The sequence below is a fragment of the Urocitellus parryii genome, chromosome 4 (assembly GCF_045843805.1).
Source record: "Urocitellus parryii isolate mUroPar1 chromosome 4, mUroPar1.hap1, whole genome shotgun sequence".
NCBI lineage: Eukaryota > Metazoa > Chordata > Mammalia > Rodentia > Sciuridae > Urocitellus > Urocitellus parryii.
In genome coordinates this window covers 191918034-191936111 of record NC_135534.1, presented here as the reverse complement: position 1 = coordinate 191936111, position 18078 = coordinate 191918034, and the positions used below count along the sequence as shown (strand labels likewise).

The following is an 18078-nucleotide window of genomic DNA, read 5'->3' as shown; positions in this document are numbered from 1 at the left end:
TTGGTTCCTTCCAGGTCACCACCGCCCTCCATGCTCTGTGGCTGTGTCCTCCAAGGCCCTGTTCCACCCCAGCTCTGCTCTGCAAGTTCTGAGACCTGCTGACTGAGCCCCGGGCCCCCAACCTCTCACGCCCTCTCTGCTGAGGTCTGCAGGCCCCCGAGGGTCAGCTGGAGCCCCACCCAGAGGGACCAGAAGAAGCTGGGAGCCCAGACTCCAGGGACAGAGGGAGGCGGGAGAGCGCAGGGCAGTGGACCTGGCCAGAGCTGAGCGGCAGCCTCCGGGCGGAGGGGCGGCATGCAGATAACCCACGGTGCGACAAGGGAGTATTCCGATCACCTTATCACCTTTCAGTCCGGGCTCCCCCACGCTGCCCATCAGTCCCTGCAAGACAAAGGCCAGAGGCCGCTGTGATGCCCGAGCCACAGAAGCAGGAGCTGGCTGGCTTCAACCAGGACCATGTGTCGCAAGACCTAGCTCTGTCCCCAAGCCTGGCTCACTGTCCCTGACTGCAAAAGAAGGAGACATCTTGACGGGCAAGGAGGGGAGGAGCAGCTGGCAGAGGTGACACTGGGGACAAGCCCAGAGGAGGAAGGTGCCGATGCGGCGGAAACAGGCCAAACTGGGCTGGCCTGGTGCTGGCCCGTCTTGTGTCCCCATCCGCTCAGGGCTCACTGTTCCCCATTATAGTTTCTATGGTCCTGGCGATGACCCCCCAAGCCTGGAACCACGCTGGACTCCTGCTCAGCTAGAGGGCTGGTGTCCAATAAAGACATCTGGCGTAAATGACATACAGATGACATCTGGCTCTCCAGCCAGGGCGGAGCTGAGCTCCGGATCAATCAGCTGCTGTCCAGCACCCACGGGGCTCCCTCCTGCCTGCCCTCCCAGCATCCCCTGGGGCACCCGCCCTTCTGGTGCAATGAGACCCAAACTGGGGAAAGCCCTTGTTTACCTTCATGCCCTTGGGTCCTGGGTAGCCGATGGGACCCAATGCTCCCATGTCACCCTGGGAAGAGAAAGAGGCAGCTATGAGAGGTGGCCCTGGGAGGCTGGCTGCGAGGGCGATGCCCGGGGTCCCCGGGGCTGGGCTCTCCAGGATGCGACTCCCTTGGGTTGATCTTGAGATTAGGAACATCTGTCCTTCTGTTCGCTTCCGCTAAAATACTGGAATAAATGTCACAGGATCCTGTCCAGGCCCAGGTCATGCTCTGCCCTCCGCCAGCACTTCCCATAGGCTGTCTGCTGGTCCACTCCCCGCTGGCCCTGGGCAGCTTGTGCTAGAGAGGCCAGGACGCTGCTGAGTGTCCTGCAAGGCACAGGTCAGTCCCCACCACAAAGAATTATCCAGCCAGGTGAGGTGGCGCATGCCTGTCATCCCAGCAGCTCGGGAGGCTGAGGCAGGAGGATCTCGAGTTCAAAGCCAGCCTCAGCAATGGCGAGGCACTCAGTGAGACCCTGTCTCTAAATAAAATACAAAACAGGGCTGGGAATGACGCTCAGTGGTCGAGTGCCTCCAAGTTCAATCCCTGGTACCCCCCACCCCCTCAAGAAAGAATTATCCAGCCCCAGTGTCAACAGTGCTGAGGTCAGGGCTGGGGTGTGGCTCAGGGTACAGGTCTCGCCGACATGTGGGAGGCCCTGGGTTCAATCCCTGGGGGGGGGGAGGGGGAGAGAAACAGTGGGAGAGAGAGTTTAGAGTGAAATGGCAGAGTTTTGTCTTAATAAGCCTGCATCACTTTCCTCAAATCTCACCCTGCCCACCCCCTTCACAACCACCATCAGGCAGAGCCATGTGTTAAGCCCATGCCCAGAGAAAGGAGCCCCTAAAACTTTGGTCTTCTCTCCCTGTCCATCCTCTGTGACTGACCTAAGTGTCCAGCTGCTGTGTGACCTCAAACAATACTTAACCTCTCTGGGCCTCAGTTTCCCACTGAAGAGATTCAGGCTCTTTGAAGGCCCTAGCAAGTGCCCTGAGGCTGAGGCGCAGCTCCAGAGCCTTGGGGGCACAAAGGCTGCCTGGGCAGCCAGGCTTGAATAGGACTCAAGTTCCTGCCGGAGCTGCTGCCTGGAGACCTCCGGGAGGGTAGGAGGCCAGGCAGGAGGCCAGGCGGGAGGCGGGAGGGAGGCTGCGTGGAGGACGAGGAACCACATTCCTGCCTGACTCCCGCAGAAGGGCCGAGGCCTGTGCAGGGCAATGCTCTAGGAGGGAGTCAGTGCCAATCCTGTCCCCAGAACACTGCAGCCTGGCCTCGGCCCTGCCCTGGGCTGGCTGTGTGGCCTGCTGCCCTCACTGGCCTGCAGGACTCTGGCTTCGCTGTGTTCAGCAAAACCCACTCACTGAGCCCCTGCTAACTGAGGAGTCATGTCACTCCTGTGCCTAATGACAATAATCACAGCACCCAAGCAACTCTGATTGCCAGGCACTGAGGCACTGGGCCCTTAGTGCCTCAACTCAGTTACATCCACAGCGGCCCTTAAAGGCCAGTTCTGCTGCTGTGCCCATAATACAGGTGAGGAGACTGAGGGTCTTAGTGGTCAGGGCTCTAGCAACGCCACAGAGCTGGGGCAGAGCTGGGGTTCCCACCAGGTGGGCGTCTCCAGAGCCCCGAGGCAGCTCTCAAGTCTCAGGAGAAGACTTGAGGGGAGGGAGCGGAGAGCCGGATCACGGCTGAGTTAGGAAGAAGAGCCAACACTCCAAGAGGCGCATCTTCAGCCTCTTTGGCTGCTCCTGCCTGTGCAGGATGAAGGTGGCCACTGCTTCCTGTGGTGAGCCGTAAACACAGCAGGCTCGGGGAGGAGGCTCCCTGTCAGCAGCCCCGTGAACACAGGCTGCTCTCCCACCTCCAGGCCTGAAGGCCTCTGCACAGGGCCCAACTCAGGCTCCACGGAGCGAAGGCTCCCCATGCCCCCTGCAGGACTGACCCCAGGGGTCTCTGTGTGGCACTGAGGGTCCCTGTGGGCACCCAATCCCCAGGGTAAGGGGACCCGGCTGTGGGTTAACAGTGCTCCACAGTGACAGCTCCCAAGGGACAGGTCCCCCCATGAGCAGCACCCCCGGTCACAGATGCAGGGGGCAGGACAGAGGAAACTCAGGCCCCTGTCCCCAGAGGACAGTTCATGGAGCACCTGTATAGTGCACCCAAGACACCCTCCAGTGTGGCTGGGGGGCACTCACAGACTGTCAGTCCCCACAAGATGGCCCGACGGCAGGCCTCCAGCCTGAGCCCAAGGCCACCTTCCGAGCTCTTGGCGCCCGACGCATTGTCTGGGCTCGAGACCCCCACCGAGAAGACCACAGGCCCCAGCTGCGGCCATCTGAAGGCCCCCGCTGTGGGCCGGCTCAAGGGCAGCTGCGCGCCCTCCTGGGACAGCTAAGTGCTACTGTGAGTGCAGGTGACCCACAGGCTCCCGCCCATGGCTCCTGGTGGCTCTGCGCAGGTGGCACCCGTCAGAACCAGCCCCCCTCCCTGTGAGACCCACTGCACTTCAGACAACGGAGGCCCAGACCAGGGACCCACCTAGACCAGGGACCACCCAGACCAGAGACCCACCCAGACTAAGGAGCTGGGAGGCAGAGGCAGGTCCAGGCCCCAGGTGTGTCTGTCTGTCTGTCTGAGCCCGTGCGAGTCTGAGCTCGTGGCTCAGGTGGGCTGGGGGCTCCAGGGCTGGGGCTGGCAGGGGCCCTGAGGGAAACCTGGGCTCTTTGGTGCCCCATGGGGGTGCGGGCAGGCCTCCTCTTTCCTGCCCCGCTGCTCCCTGTAGCTGGACATACTGGTCACGGATGGCCCCGGATCTGGGCTCCTGATGCTTCCTGCGCCTGGCGTGCTCCGGCCGCCACTCAGCCCGCCAATGCCCATGCATCCTGGGGCCCCAAACTTCACTGACCCCAGAGGCCAGGCGGTGCCACCCTGTCCCCCTGGAGTCTTGTGCCTTTCACTCGCAGCCTTGCCCAGGTGGCCGTCACCTACATGTGCCTACGCGGCCACCACAAGCCCACCACCAGACCGAAGGCAGGTGCCTGATCTGGGGACCTTACCTCTGAGACCGCAGCTATGCTGGGGTGCAGCCACAGGAGGTGCTCATTAAGGAAAGGGAGAGAGGACAGGGAACTGCCTTCGCAGGCCATCAAGCCTCCTTCCAGAAACACTGAGGGACGGTGACGGTAAGGGCACTCAGCCTGTCCTGGCTCCTGGGTGGTACTACCAAGCGCCATCCCTGGCCAGGGCAGCTCCTGGACCTCAGCCCACACCGCACGCGGCCACTGCCTCTGTCCTCCTTAGAACTGGCGACTTGCGGCTGCGGTGAAGAGCTTAGCTCTGGAGACAGGCCCAGGCCAGCTTGCCAGCTGTGTGACTTCAGGCGAGGGCTCTGCCCTCTCTGAGCCTCGGTTTCCTTCACTGCCAAATGATGATGCCACTCCCCACGCCCACAGGCTGTGGTGGGGTCAGGCTCGCGAGGCCTTGGTAAAGATGGGCTGGAGGGCCCTGACCAGCTTTATAGGCAAAGAAACAGTCGGGTAACCAGCAGTGACAGAGGACAGACGCAGCCCACCACGCCCCAGGTGCTGGGCTGCTGGCCGGGTCACATGTTCTTTGGGTCTCATTAACGTGTCTCTGAATAAAAAAGACAGGACGGGTCCTTGCGGAACTGACTGGTTCCGCAGGCAGCCAGGGGCTCTCAGTTACTGAAAGGCGTCCAGCAGGCTCACCTCAGAGGCTGCCCGAGCCACTGGCAGCTCATTGGAATTGGGGACAGTAAGGCCTGGGTGACAAGTGTGAGGTGTCCACTCCCTACAAGGTCCAGCCACAGGCCTTGGCTGGTGAGCCCAATGCGCATTAGGCACACACAGAGCAGACGGACGCTCTTCAACACTAGCTTGTCCCCTCCCGCAGCAGGGCCCGGGGCCGCAGCCTGCACACAAATGGCCTCAGCTGGCCAGATGGCCCCGGCTGAACCTGAACCTCCACTAAAACCGTTATCAACCCGTGGAATTCCCATCGCTCAGCTGGAAACCCACATCCGCTGGAAAACCGCAGGTGACTCACCTCCTCCTCCTCCTCCTCCTCCGACTCTTGAGGAGAAAGCTCCTTCTTCCCAACTCAAAGGGGGCGAGTTCTCCCCATGACAGACCCTGCTGCTCCCGAAAATTCAGGGTGCAAGGGGACCCCGCCTCGGGCACGGTGGAGACTCGGGGGCTCAGGCCCAGCCCTGGGCTCCCAGGTGCAAGGACACAGGACTTCAAAGGTACCCAAGCCGGGGAGGAGAGGCCAAGAATGGCAAGGGCGGGGGACACAGGCGAGTGAGGTCACAGGTGGGAGGGATCAGCTCCTTGGAAAGTGGCACTGAGCAGAGGGCACAGGGCCTGAGAAATGCGGGTGTCCAGATCCTGCCCCCAGCCAGCCCTCAGAAGGGGACAGGAAGAGAGTGCCCTGCACTAGGAGTTGGACTCGGGGCCTCCATCAAACCCCATCCTCTTCTGCCCGTGTGTGTTCTTGACCCGGGGCCTCAGTTTTCCCATCTGGCAAATGGGATCTGCCAACAGACATGGCAAATAGGGTTGCCAGACAGGATGCGACGGGCAGGCCGCCCAGTTACGTTTGAATGTCAGATAAATAATGAAGGGTATTTTAGTATAAATGTGTCCCAATGCTGCATCTGACACTCCACAGTGACTGGCGTCGTGTATTTTGTCTGGCAGCCCTAGTTACGGACAGCAGAGGGGAGGCGCTCCGTGAGCCGAGGCCAGGCGGGAGGAGGGCTGGGCCTTAAGAATCTCTGCAGCCACGCTGTACCTTACCACCCTGGTACCCAACCTCGTGGACACTGGGACAATGACAAATAGGACACATGCCAGAGGCAGCAGCCAGGTGTATGAACCTCTCTTCTTGAAAGCTCTGGGCACGGGGATTCTCAGGAAGAGCAGACGGTGACCATCGTACCCCTGGAACAGCCTCTCCCAGGGACGGCGAGGACGACTTGGGCTCAGAGACAGGAAGACGCTCAACTATGAGGGCCCTTTTGGATGGACGGGCCCCCGAGGACAGCGAGGGAGCCTCCAACCCCAGAGCTGTCCCAGGAGGACTTTAATGACCGTATGACTAAGGGGCTTCAGGAGGGACTCCTTCGGGGCTCGGAAAGGGTTAGACTGCAATTTCCAGAGAGTTCTCCCCCTCTCATGGCAGACAGGTCAGCCACCAGTGCTAAAGAGGTGCCTGGCAAAGTCCTGCTGAGTGGCATCAGGGACAACACATGCATGACTCACAGGTGGACACTCCCAGTCCCCAGCCATGGCGGGCATCGCTAGTCCACGGCAGTGCTCTCCCCCACCAAGGTTCAACATGACTTCGAAACCTTCCTCCACTCAGCAATCCAGACAAGCACAGCATATGTACACACAGGTGTGTGTGTGTGTGTGTGTGTGTGTGTGTGTGTGACGTAATAACAACAGCTAAGCCGGGCACAGTGGCACACACCTGTATTCCCAGGGGCTCGGGAGGCTGAGTCAGGAGGATCACAAGTTCAAAGCCAGCCTCAGCAACAGTGAGGTGCTAAGCAACTCAGTGAGATCCTGTCTCTAAATAAAATACCAAATAGGGCTGGGGAGGCGGCTCAGGGGTTGAATCCCCTGAGTTCAATCCCCAGTACCAAAAAATATATAAATAAAATAACAATAGCTATTATGACAACACTTCCCGAGTGCTTGCTGCGTACTGGGCACTTTATATAAATTGGTTGATTTAAATCCCCATGACAATCCCCCGAGTTAAGCATTAATATTGTCCCCATTTTACAGATAAAGAGGTGGAGGCACAGGGAAGCCAACTTGCTGAGCATTTCCATTAATGGTGGGAGCCAGGACGTGAACCAGGAGGTCTGGCTTCAGGGACTGCCCTCTTGGCACCTGCAGTTCTGACATGATGACCTATTTCACAGGGGGTTCCCCGAGGCTCGGGAAGGGGGTCCACAGGGAGGTCCACAGAGCCAGGCAAGGCCAGGATTTCAACACGGGATGGTCTGAGCTTGTGCCCCGGCCCCAGGCCCTGCTCCCACCCACCTGGACACGAGCAGGTTTGCACAGGGACCTCTGTGTCCTCTCCCCGGCACTGGCCAACCCGAGCCAGGGGATGCCCCAGCCTCCCCTGGGGCCTCACTCACTCCCTCTGAGCAGCATTTCTTGGCACAGTTGCTGCGTGGCAAAGCTGGCCCATCTGTTAAGCAGGGGACAGTCTACCTGTCCCCCCCACATCTCTCCCGGACTCAAACTCCATAAGGAATGACCCAGAGGAGAGCAGATGGCACAGACCCTGGGGGACACTCTGCAGGCACCTCCAGCTCTCGCCCCTCACTGGCCCAAGGCTGGGACGTGCCCTGAAGGCCCAGCAGCAGGCCCTGCTGTGGGCTGATAGGCTGCTCCTGAGGCTGCTCCTGAGGCCGCCCAGCCAGGCCCAGCCCTAGGCCCTTCCTGCATCTGCAGACAGGCCCTCCAGTCCTGGGCATTTCAGGAGATGAGTGACTGATCATGGCCGCACCCTCTCTCACGAATGACTATTGCTATTGATGAATAACAGTAACTGATACAACAATATTTCCCACTAATTATTTACTGAGGGCCAGATCCTGGGCCAAGCAATATACTTGTGTCACCCTGGTTAATCCTCACAACCAAGAATCCCAGGGGATTCTACTTTCATCTGCATAGATGAGAAAACTAAGGTTCAAAGAGGGTGAGTGATTTGGCCTGAGTCACACAGCAAGGATTTGGCAGAGCCATGACTTGGTTTCAGAGTCCATGCTTTGAGAAGAAGAGCCCTGAAGATTCCCAACATGGTCCAGAGTCTCAGCAACTCTGCCACCACTTCCTGCCTCTGGACAGGAAGCCCCTGTTGAACAGGCATGCTGTCACCTGTCCAGACCTCCTTGTAAAACAACCAACAAAGAGCAAGTGTAAATCCACACTGGCAGGCATGGTCTGGCACTCACCCTCACTTAACTAATGGAGAAGCAGGCTCAGAGAAGGTGGGAGACCCACCTGGGGTAACACAGCAAGACTTTCCTCCCTCAGCCTCCTGTCCAGGCTGCCTGTCCTGATCCCCAGGCCTCTCCTCGGGGTCACCTGCCTCTCCCCCACCCCCAGCCCCTGGGCAGCTGTGTACTTACAATGAGGCCGGGGACTCCTGGGGGCCCTGGCAGGCCCAGTTCTCCCTGCAAACACAGACACAAGGTGGTTATGTGTCCTGTCTCCCTCCAGGACTCCCACCCCTGCCCCATGTGGGCCTCTGGGGGGACACTTCAGTGCTGACCATCCCCTGCTCCAGTCCCAGGCCCCAGGGCCTCTGGTGTGTGACCTGGAGTTGGGACAGTGCCCTTCCTCCCTCGGCCATCAGTTTCCGTCTGTAGGACGGGGAGGGGGTCCCCCAGCCCTCGCACCCTCCAGTGTCGGTATGAAGAGGGCAGAGCCCCCGCCTGGGGGTGTGGACGGAGGTGCCGCTGCCCTCCTCAGAGGCACAGCCGGGCTTCCCGAGGTGAAGGGATCTGCAAAAGGTCAGGGCCGGGGCCTCTCATGACTCTGCCCCCCAGTCCCAGGCCCTCAGGCCTCCCCTGTCCAGCCTGGAGGGGAGATGGGGCCTCGCACATGGCTCTCCCCCAGCCTCGGCCCCGCAGGTCTACCCAGGGCTCACACCAAAAAAGACGGGTGTGGGTGCAGCCCAAGTTCAAATGGGGAGTCGGAACCAAAGAGGAGGCCTGGGAAGGATCAGCGAAGGGCACTGCGGGCACCCGGGGGCTGTGCTCCCCTCTGTCAGCCCCGGGCGGCCAACACAGCACCACGGGGAGGAAGCAGCAGCCTTGGCCTTGCAGCGGGGAAACCGGGGCAGAGCTGAAGGCCCCCATCAGGTCTGCCTCCATTCTGCTCCTCTAGGCTCTAAGGAGGCCCATCCCTGCCCCTCCCAGGGAAAGTTCTAGAAGGTTCTCTACTGACGTGCTGCAATGGTTACCAGCAAGTAAACCGCTGAGGAAACACCCTGATTTCCCCTCCCATGTCACCTGGCATGTCCCCTCCCCTCTATCCTCACTGTCCCCAGGAGTCTTCCCAGCTCCCTGGGTCTTGTGCAATGGATGGGGAGGGGTCAGGACTTCTGTGGCTACCTCAAGTCTGTGGGACGCCAGGCACTGAAGGCTCCGATCGGCTGGACACCTTCCCTGCCCTCATTCTCTTCTCACGACAGCCCTCTGAGCCCTCCAACCCTCTACCCCCAATTAACAGATGAGGAGACTGAGGTTTAGGGAGGTCAGGGTCAGTCCAGGCTCACAGGCTGGGCAGGCAGTGCAGCAGCATGCAAACCCAGGTGCACCTGGCTCTGGGGCCAAGGCTCCCCCAGGGAGCAGGGCAGGCGAGCCTCCAGGAGAATCTGTGAGACCAGAGCCTCCAGGAGAATCTGTGAGACCAGAGCAGGTCAGTTGTGCGTGGCTGCTCAGGCAGGAAGCCCCCAGGAGAGACAGGATCAAGGCAGGTGCTGCAGACAGCTCTGGCCCGTCTGCACCCCCAGGCCAAGTCTGTACCCTCAGGCCAAGAATGCAAGCGTTCTCCCAGCTGGGCCTGCAGCCTGGGATGGAAGGCGCTGAGCAGACCCAGCTCCCCAGGGCAGGCTGACCTGGCTCCTCCACGGACAGAGCCTGGGCCTCGGATTATTTACACACTCCATAAACACGCCCGCCGTGGAGATTCCTTCGGAACGTGGCTCATCTTTCCAAAGGCCACTGTGGCCGTAAACATTTCTGTTGCTTCTAAGACGGCAGAAGCTGGGGCCTCTCTGGTGGGCAGTGACCCAGGAACCTCCCTAAGCCCTGGGGCTGGGTGCAGCCCAGATGCCCAGTGAGCTGGGACTCTTCGTGGGGTGTCACCCAGAGTAGAAAGGAGGACAGGCTCAGAGAAGTCATGTAACTTGTTCAAGGACACCCAAGCAGCAGGTCATGGGGCTGGGATGTAACCCAGGTCTCAGACCCCAAAGTCTGGGCTCCTGATCTCTTCTCTGTTCCCAAACACTTGAAGTACTTACGGGGTTTCCATCGAATCCAGGGGGGCCTCTCTCCCCAAAGTCTCCAGGGAAGCCCTGGGGGCAGGAGAGAGAAACATCTGTAGGTCAGTGTCTGGAGCTGCAGATGACTTGAGCCACACCCCAGGGGGACGCAGGGACAGTGTCTGAGCAGTCTCATTCCTCGACCTGACAGCCGCGGATCCTGAGGTCACCCTGCCATCACAAACACCCCACTCAACACTCAGGGACAGGCCACTCTGGAGGGCCCGCCTGGTGACCTGCTTCTTTTCTACTTAGTCTCTGGAAAAAAAAAAAAAGGTACAAGCACCAGCCCCCAGTTCGGGTCCTGGTCCAATGACGTGGGAAGGACACAAACTGGGGACTCAGGGAGCCTATCCAGGCCTAGAGCAGCTGCTGGCTGGCACCTGACAGGGTCCTCTCCCAGGTTCCTCAGTGTCCCCACTGGTCACTCCCAGCTTAGATCTGCGATGACAATGCACCCTTCAAAAGTCACCCTGTGGCACCAGGGTCCCCATGGTACAGATAAGGAGAAGTTGTAAAGTTGTGGCAAGGCCACAAGAGGTCACACTGCTGGTGTGGCACAGCCTGGGCCATTCAGAGGCCCTGAGGTCCCTCTCTGACCCCACCCTGGAGGCCACACCAGGCCCCTGGGAGCCAGGCAGCTGGGAAAACAGCCACGGGGACAGCTGTGTGCTGGGGGCCGGCATGTTCCTACTTCAAAAGGGAAGGAGCCCGGCCTGCTGCTGGCCCGCCACCCGGTTTTCCAGAGAGACTGAATGAAAAACAGAGAGCAGGTTGTCCTGCCCAAGACCAAGGCCTGAGACCAGAGAGAGGCTGGGAGGTGACTGCACCTCTGGTTCTAAATCGCGGGGGTCTGGAGGGAGACGAAGCCCCGGAGGTCAAGCGGGAAACCAAAGCCAAGCAGCCCAAGGCCTCTGGTGGCCACCCAGAGACGAGGCGTGGGCCCTGCGTGCACATCCCTCCCGGTCAGGATGACAGCCCCCCAAGAGGTCTGGCATCACAGACACAAAGGGGAGGGGACAGGGACACAGGGAGGGCTTCAGGGCACAGCGGGACCTCAGGGTGGTTGTCCTGCGCCTGGAGGGAGGGGCTGCTGGCTCCAATCAGCAGTTGGGGAAGTGGAGGCTCAGCGAGGACACGTCGCGTGGCCATGGCCACAGGGCAGCAGCGTGTGCAGCAGAGCTGAGCCGGGCTCCACCTCTCTGGACTCTGTGGCTCCTGGGACAGCCGGGGGTGGGGGGTGCACAGGCAGCAGCTGGGCATACCCCGCTGGCCTCGGAGGTGGGCGAGGGTGGGGGGGGGTCTGGATGCAGGCCCATCTCTGGGGGCACATGTCACTCCACTGACCTTCCTCTCCCCAGATCCGTAGAGTCCCCACTGGAAAGTTCTAGCTCCCCCCAGTTCAAGGACCTCACCAGGTGGACTGTGGCCAGGGGCATTTCTGAAGGTTCCCACCTCTGGACTTTAGGATTTGCAGGGAGGGGCCTGGCAAGAGAGGAGGGCCAGCCCTCAGGGGACAGGGGCTGCTGTCCAGCTGGGCACCTGGCTGACCACATGCCCCCTGGAGGCCTGACCTGAGAAGTCCCTGTTCTGTTCTCTAACTTGGCATCTAGAGATGACCCTGGGTGTACCCTAGGCTGGCTGTGTGACCTGGGACAGGCCTCCCAGGACTTCCTGTCCTAAGGGTCCTCCCAGCTTGGGCAGAAGCTGGACAAGGCCAGGGAGGAGGGAGTCCCTTCCCGTAGGCACAGAAACGCCCCCGTGGGGCGAGATGGACAGGCAGCAGCAGCCCAAGCCCAACCCAGCTGCAGAGGCCACTGGACCCTCTCCAGAAGCAGCAAGAGGGCCTCCACCCCATGGGCCTCTACCCCGTGGGCCTCCACTCAGAAGCCCCAGCTGGCCCATGGACCCAGCCACCAGGCCAGCCCTGGCCTCCACCCAGAGACCTCTTGCCTGCAGCCCCACAGGAAATACAGATGAGACATGCGGACAGCTGGCAGCTCACAGAAACATGTAGGCAGCCTTGGAAGCAGGAGCCGGGAGGGACTGTCATCAGGATCCCAAGTCATAATGCAGCCTAAGGACAATAGCCAATTCCAGCAACGTGACCTCCAAACAGACCCTTGATTGGTCCCATTTTACAGATGAGGATACTGAGATCCAGAGAGGTTAAGACACTTGTCCAAAGTCACCCAGCTGTGGAATAGCAAGGCTGGGCTTTGAACCTAGGCGGTCTGCCTGCCTGCTCTCTAAAGGGCTGGACTAGAGCAAGCCTGGGGCCTCTCCAAGGGTCCATCACAGTCTTGGGCTCACACACTAGAAGGAAGGGCCAACGCTGAGGACCGCTTGCCCTTGGCACGCGGACCCACCCTGCCCCACCTTCAGTCCTAATTCCTGTAAGGGACGCCCTCCAGGAGTCCAGTCTGTAATTACGCACAGCTGGGGAGAGGACAGTGCTTTACAGGTGCGGGGACAATCACAGGCCGAGATGGAGGACTCTGGGATCCAGTGCTCTGTGTCTCTCTGGTACTGGGGCCTGAACCAGGGCCTGCCCACTGAGCCACAGGCCAGCCCCTTCTGTTGGGAGAGGGGCCTGGCCACGTTGCTAAGGCTGGCTTGGAACTCGCAGCCCCCTCAGCCGCTGGGATCACAGGCACAGGTGACATTTAGCACCTCACTGTCCCTGGGGAGACTGCAGCCTTGGCTCCCCTCGCCCCCACGAGGGGCCTGGCCCGGCTCCAGGACTCACCAGGGCCTCTCATGTCAGCCTCTCAGAGAGCTGGCACCAGGCTGGACACGCGGCCCCACTCGCCCCACCTGCCCCTCCGGCTGCGCCTGCTGCAGCGAGGTGGCCACGGCTGCCCCCCAGCCGGCTGGCAGCAGGTCCTTCCTCTGCGGGCCACGTCCTGGCTGCAGCGGGCTGGCCTCGGGCCACGGAGTGAGCTCGGCTCCTGCTGCTCAGCCACATGGTCCTCCCTCCCCAGGTCGGGCCCCTGTGGGAACCAAAGGCCTGGGCCTCGAGCAGAGCCAGGCGCAGGAGGAGACGGGACAGCGGGGCTGAGACGACTCAAGGAGGGGTCAGGACAGTGCCGGTCTTCGTGACCACAACCCGAGCAGGACGCCAAGGGCTGAGGGGACCTCTGAAGGCCATCTCAGCCATTCTCCTGCCTCCAGGCAGGGTCGATAGGACCGTCTGCTCCACAGGAGGTGGCATGCAAGAGCACCCAGAATCAGAAGTCCTGCTCACGGCCCTGAGGCTCAGCTCCCCGGCCTGGAGAAGGGTCCACTCTGCCCTCACTCGGCAGGGAGGGCTGAGGAGAGGTGAGATGTTTATAATCCAGTCCCTGGTAAACTCTAGTGGGCCTCCACTTAGCTAGTTAGGTTAATAGCAACAGCAGGAATAATAGATAATCCTAGAGGAGCCCGAGACCTCCTCACAAGTATAAGTCCTCCAAAATCTGGAAGTTCCTGTACAAGTCTAACCTGCATTCTTTCCCACCACACCTGACATAGCCCTTATTCTTTTCTAGAAGAGGCATGAACCCCAAGTGTGCTGACATGGGAAGACCCCGTGAAGCCTCCCGGCGGTCATTCCGGGCTCAATACCGTGACACCCAAGGCCTTGCGACCTGGCTTCCCTTCCCTTACAGCTGTGAGGGCTCGGCTCTGCTCCTTGGCCTGCGGACAGTCCCACCCTCAGGGTTGACGCTTGTGACCGAGTGTGTGTCTGTCTGACCACAGTGCTGTCTGCAGTATGGTATACAGTAGGTGCTCAATACTTGCTGACTCAGAAATAAGCGAGTGGCCTCATCCGACCTAGATAGGTAGATCGATCGTCACCTCCACCATGAGCACCACGTGGCTTGGGCACCAAGCAGGAAATGTGCCCATAGCAGGGAGGGGTGGGTGTGGAGGGGAGACAGAGGTGGGCAGGGACACCTGAGGGACCGCCCTCCCGTGCCAGGCTGGAGGGGCCAGGCCACTTCCAGGGCTCCCTGGGCCTTGCCTCTTCCACGCTCAGGGGGTTCTGGAACCCAAGCCCTCCACGGCCGCCCCCTGGGCAGGAGTTGAGAGCTCGGGCCGCAGTCTAGTCCAGTCTCGGCCCTCAGTGAACCCAGGGCTGTGACCCGCCAGTCACTCCCTGAGTCTCCATCTCATCTGCGAAGCGGCCCTGCCAGGCTCCTGGGATAGAGGCTGAACCAGCCCCCTAACGTGGCCCCAGAGGTGGGCCTGGGGATGGACAGCTGAGTGATCCATCTGCTGCCCCTCCACAACTTAAGTCATGGGAAACCAGGCCCCGAGAAGGTGACACCTCTGACCTCCAGCCACTCAACACAGGTGGCCCCTCAGCCACCTAGTAAGTACAATGGTCCCATGAGTTAGACACAATTGTCATTTCTCAGATGAGAAGATCATAGTTCAGAAAACTTGAACCAAGTATACTCCTGCCCCCGGGCCTTTACACCCGCTCTCACCTCCACCTGGAAGTCTCTCTCCTGGGAAGCCACATGGCTCCCATCCCCACCTCATGCAGGTGTCTCATGAAGCAAGAAGGACTTACTGGACCTCTCAGCCCACGCTCCAAGCCCTCACTGTCCCCTGCCCCACTCTCAGCCCCTGGAACTACCTGACATTCTTTTGATCATTCTTTCAGCCATTTTTCCCTGTCCCATGGCCCGTCCATCTGCCCCATCAGGTGGGCGCTCAGTGGGTATTCACTGCCTCCCCACCCGAGGGGCCTGGCCAAGGCTGAGGGGCAGTGCTCCTCCTGGCCCACATCTAAGTGGCAGGTGTTGGACCTGAGGGCACAAAAGGCTGTCAGGCCACAGAGGGTGGCTCTGCTGGGGGACCCTCTGCCAGCTCCTGGGGGCAGGACTGGATCCTGCTTTTTTCTGCCCTCCCTGACCCCCAGAGGGCCAGCTTCACACACTGCAAAGGCAACGACACACCACCACCCCCGCATCAGACAGCCCCCTTCCCTGTGTCCCCAAGTGTCCTGGCTCCTGTCCAGTCTAACCTCCCCCACAGTCCACTCCACGAGCCACAGGGAACAGGAGGCCCAGGGCTGGGCCGACCACAGCTCTGAGGCCAAGGATCAACCTGGGGGGCAACGGATAGCCTAAGACACGTACGGGGACTAGAACGCAGCTTGAAAGAAAGACACCTCTGCGACAGTCCTGGGCCTGCTGTCCCAGTGGACAGACCTCAGACACAGCAATCTGCCTCTGAGCCTCAGTGTCCCCTTCTGGATAATGAGATAACAGGAATAAATGACATCCTGCAGGTGCAACTGTGGGAAACCTACTTCTACAAGATTAGCATCAAGTAGTGACGCCAAGCGATCAGCAACCTTGGGGACAAGCCTATTCACCTAGAATCCTGGCTTCCCTACTGACTCGCTGTGCAACCTCAGGCATGTGACTTAATCTTTCTGTGCCTTGGCTCTTTCTTCATGCCTGCAGATGCTCAAACAACGGGAAAAACAATTTCCTACCACAATACAGAGGAGTACATGAGGTACTGGGGACACCCGGAGCCCCTCCTGGGGCTGTGCCCACTGTGGGCCTGTCACACCTCACTGCCTCCAGATCTGCATGCGCACGAGAGGAAATGGGCAGAGCCAGGTGACACCAAGACGACATGGAGACAAGTGCTGAGATGGAGCCTGTGTCCTGGGCTGGCCTAGGCCTCCCCAACCCCAGGCAGGCCCCAGACACAAAACACCCCCGGCAGATGTCCCCCACGCCACGGCACTCAGGAGCGGTGCACAGGGAGAGAGGACCCGGAGCAGCAGCCACACAGTAGCCACACAGCAGCCACGCAGCGTTCTAGTGACAGGACTCAGGGCAGAGCAGAGCCAGGCACAGAGAGGCAAGAAGCACCAGGCCCCAGGCAGACAGGCGGAGAGGCCGGCGGGGTGGGTCCACCCATAGAGTTTGCATAATAGACACGGAAAATCTTTACCGGCCTACCCATCTTGCCCCTCTTGCCAGGAACGCCAGGCAGACCCTGTAGGGGAAAGACAGGGGACAGGTCAGGACAGGACTCCAACACAGCTGGCCCACACCAATCCCAGAGCCACCCATGGGAGGTGACAGAGGGCCTGGAATCCATACTGTGTACACAGTGTCACCAGTTGTGTGGGATGGACAGATGGCCTTTGTACTCTGCAGGGCAGGGGGTTGCTGGGGAGATGCCTAAAGAAAGTGCTCCTGGCATACAGCAGGTGCTTACTTGTTGCTCCTTCTCCTGCCTTTCCAAGGCCCTCAGTGTCCAGCTCACTGACAAGTTTACAGCTGAGTTCCCAAATATGGACTCAGGCTGGAAGTGGGCCAGGGAGGAACCCTGAGGGGCTTCTAGAGGACATCAAGGCGGGGCCGGGGGCGCGTGAGCACCTCATCCCGACTCCCCTGACTTGGACACCTGGCTGGAAAGACGCAGCATCCTAGGGAATCTCAGGGCCCCGCCTTCCCCAGAGCTGGGGCCGGTCTCTCTGCAGAGCTCAGGGTGCAAGCCAGTCACCAAGTGCCACCTCTGGTGCCGACACCCCCCTCCCCTGCCCCACCCAGCTTCACTGTCTCGGCCCAGGTGCAGCCTCCAACGTCTGGTCCTTGGACCTCATGCATGGCACAGCTGCCACCAGGTCCTGGGTCTCCAGCCCTCTCATTCGCCCCAGGAAAGGAACTAAGCTGCCTAAGGTGGGATGAGCAGGGCATGGGCAGAGGGGCAGGGGTGAACCTCTGGCTCTACGGGCCACCTGGTCTCTGCCACTGGCGGGGAAGGCAGCCAGAGCTGACAGTGGGCAAATGAGCACGGCTGGGCTCAATAAAACTTTATTCGCAAAAATGAACAACGGGCCAGAGTCTGCAGACCTCTAACCTAGAGTAGGAAGCGGGCCTGTTTCTCATTTGCTGAAAGCCTGCGAGAGGCTCCCAGAAGAGTCCCTTTCCTGGCCTGGGTCCCTCCAGGCTCGCAGCCTCCTTCCTGAGTGGACCTGGGCGATGGTTCAGGTGAACAGGAGGCCGCTGACTGTGCGAGGCTCCCTGCCTGGAAGGCTCCCCCCCCCCCCCCGCGCTGCCCACTCCCAGCCGCCTCCGGGAGGGACCCGGTGACCTCGGGTCACCACAGGAGCGCACTTACCCGCTCTCCGTCGGCCCCCGGCAGGCCGAAGAGCCCTGGGAGTCCGATGTAGCCCTAGGAGAGAGCAGGAGGGTCAGGGCGTGGCGGCCGAGGGCGGAGCAGCGTCCAGCCCGGCCCCGCCCCGGAAGCCCCGCCCTGGGAGACCACGCCCCGGAGGCCCCGCCCCCTCCTCTCGCTGGCAGCTGGCAGCAGCGCGCTCCGTGGTCCTCGACGACACAGGCCTTGAGGCAAGTGTATATGCCCATGGACTGCATGGTGCCGGCTTCCACGATGTAGTCCAAAGGCACATACCCTCACGCCAGGGAAGGCGGGCGCTGCGGAGCCCGCCCCGCGCCCCAGGACGCCGCCACCTGCTGGAGGAAGCCTGGCCTGGTTAGGTGCTGGGCCCGCCCACACCCACGTCACCCCAGGGTGCTCCTGCAGCGCTCCTCCTAGGCCTCCAAGGTCTCGGAGGGAGGCTCACGTCCACCCCAGCCACCTGAGTGACAGCAGGACCATCAGCTGTGCTGACATCCTGCCAGGCACGGCTGCTCCCTGTGGTGCTAAACTCTCATAAAGACCCTGTGGACTGGCTGTCATCTCCCTCCCTGGACAGACAGGAGGAGACTTAGCTCTGAGGAAATAGCAACTCAGCCAATCCTGAGCAAACCCTGGTCAGCTCCTAGTCACTAAGTGCAGCTGACTCCAGACCCCAGCCCTGGCATCAGGGTGCTGGCTGGTCCTGATTCCCAGCTTCAGGGGCCTCTTTGCCCTCCACAGGACCACCCTTCCCATCCTCAGGACTGCACGGCTGAAGCAAAGCCTGCCTCTAACGCCCTCTACCTTGGACAGCATCTGGTGCCCTGGCCAGAAGCAGTCTCCT

General features: G+C 60.7%; 1 protein-coding gene across 1 annotated transcript in view; it reads right to left on the bottom strand.

Annotated features, from left to right (window-relative positions):
* The window catches only part of Col27a1 (collagen type XXVII alpha 1 chain), a 121154-nt gene that overhangs the window by 59951 nt on the left and 43125 nt on the right, over positions 1-18078 (bottom strand). The window contains exons 11-16 of the mRNA XM_026393356.2: positions 17217-17270; positions 16041-16085; positions 10056-10109; positions 8158-8202; positions 953-1006; positions 337-381 (exon numbers count right to left, since the gene is read on the bottom strand). Coding sequence (XP_026249141.2) covers positions 337-381; positions 953-1006; positions 8158-8202; positions 10056-10109; positions 16041-16085; positions 17217-17270 — 297 coding nt within the window. The remainder of the gene's footprint in view (positions 1-336; positions 382-952; positions 1007-8157; positions 8203-10055; positions 10110-16040; positions 16086-17216; positions 17271-18078) is intronic.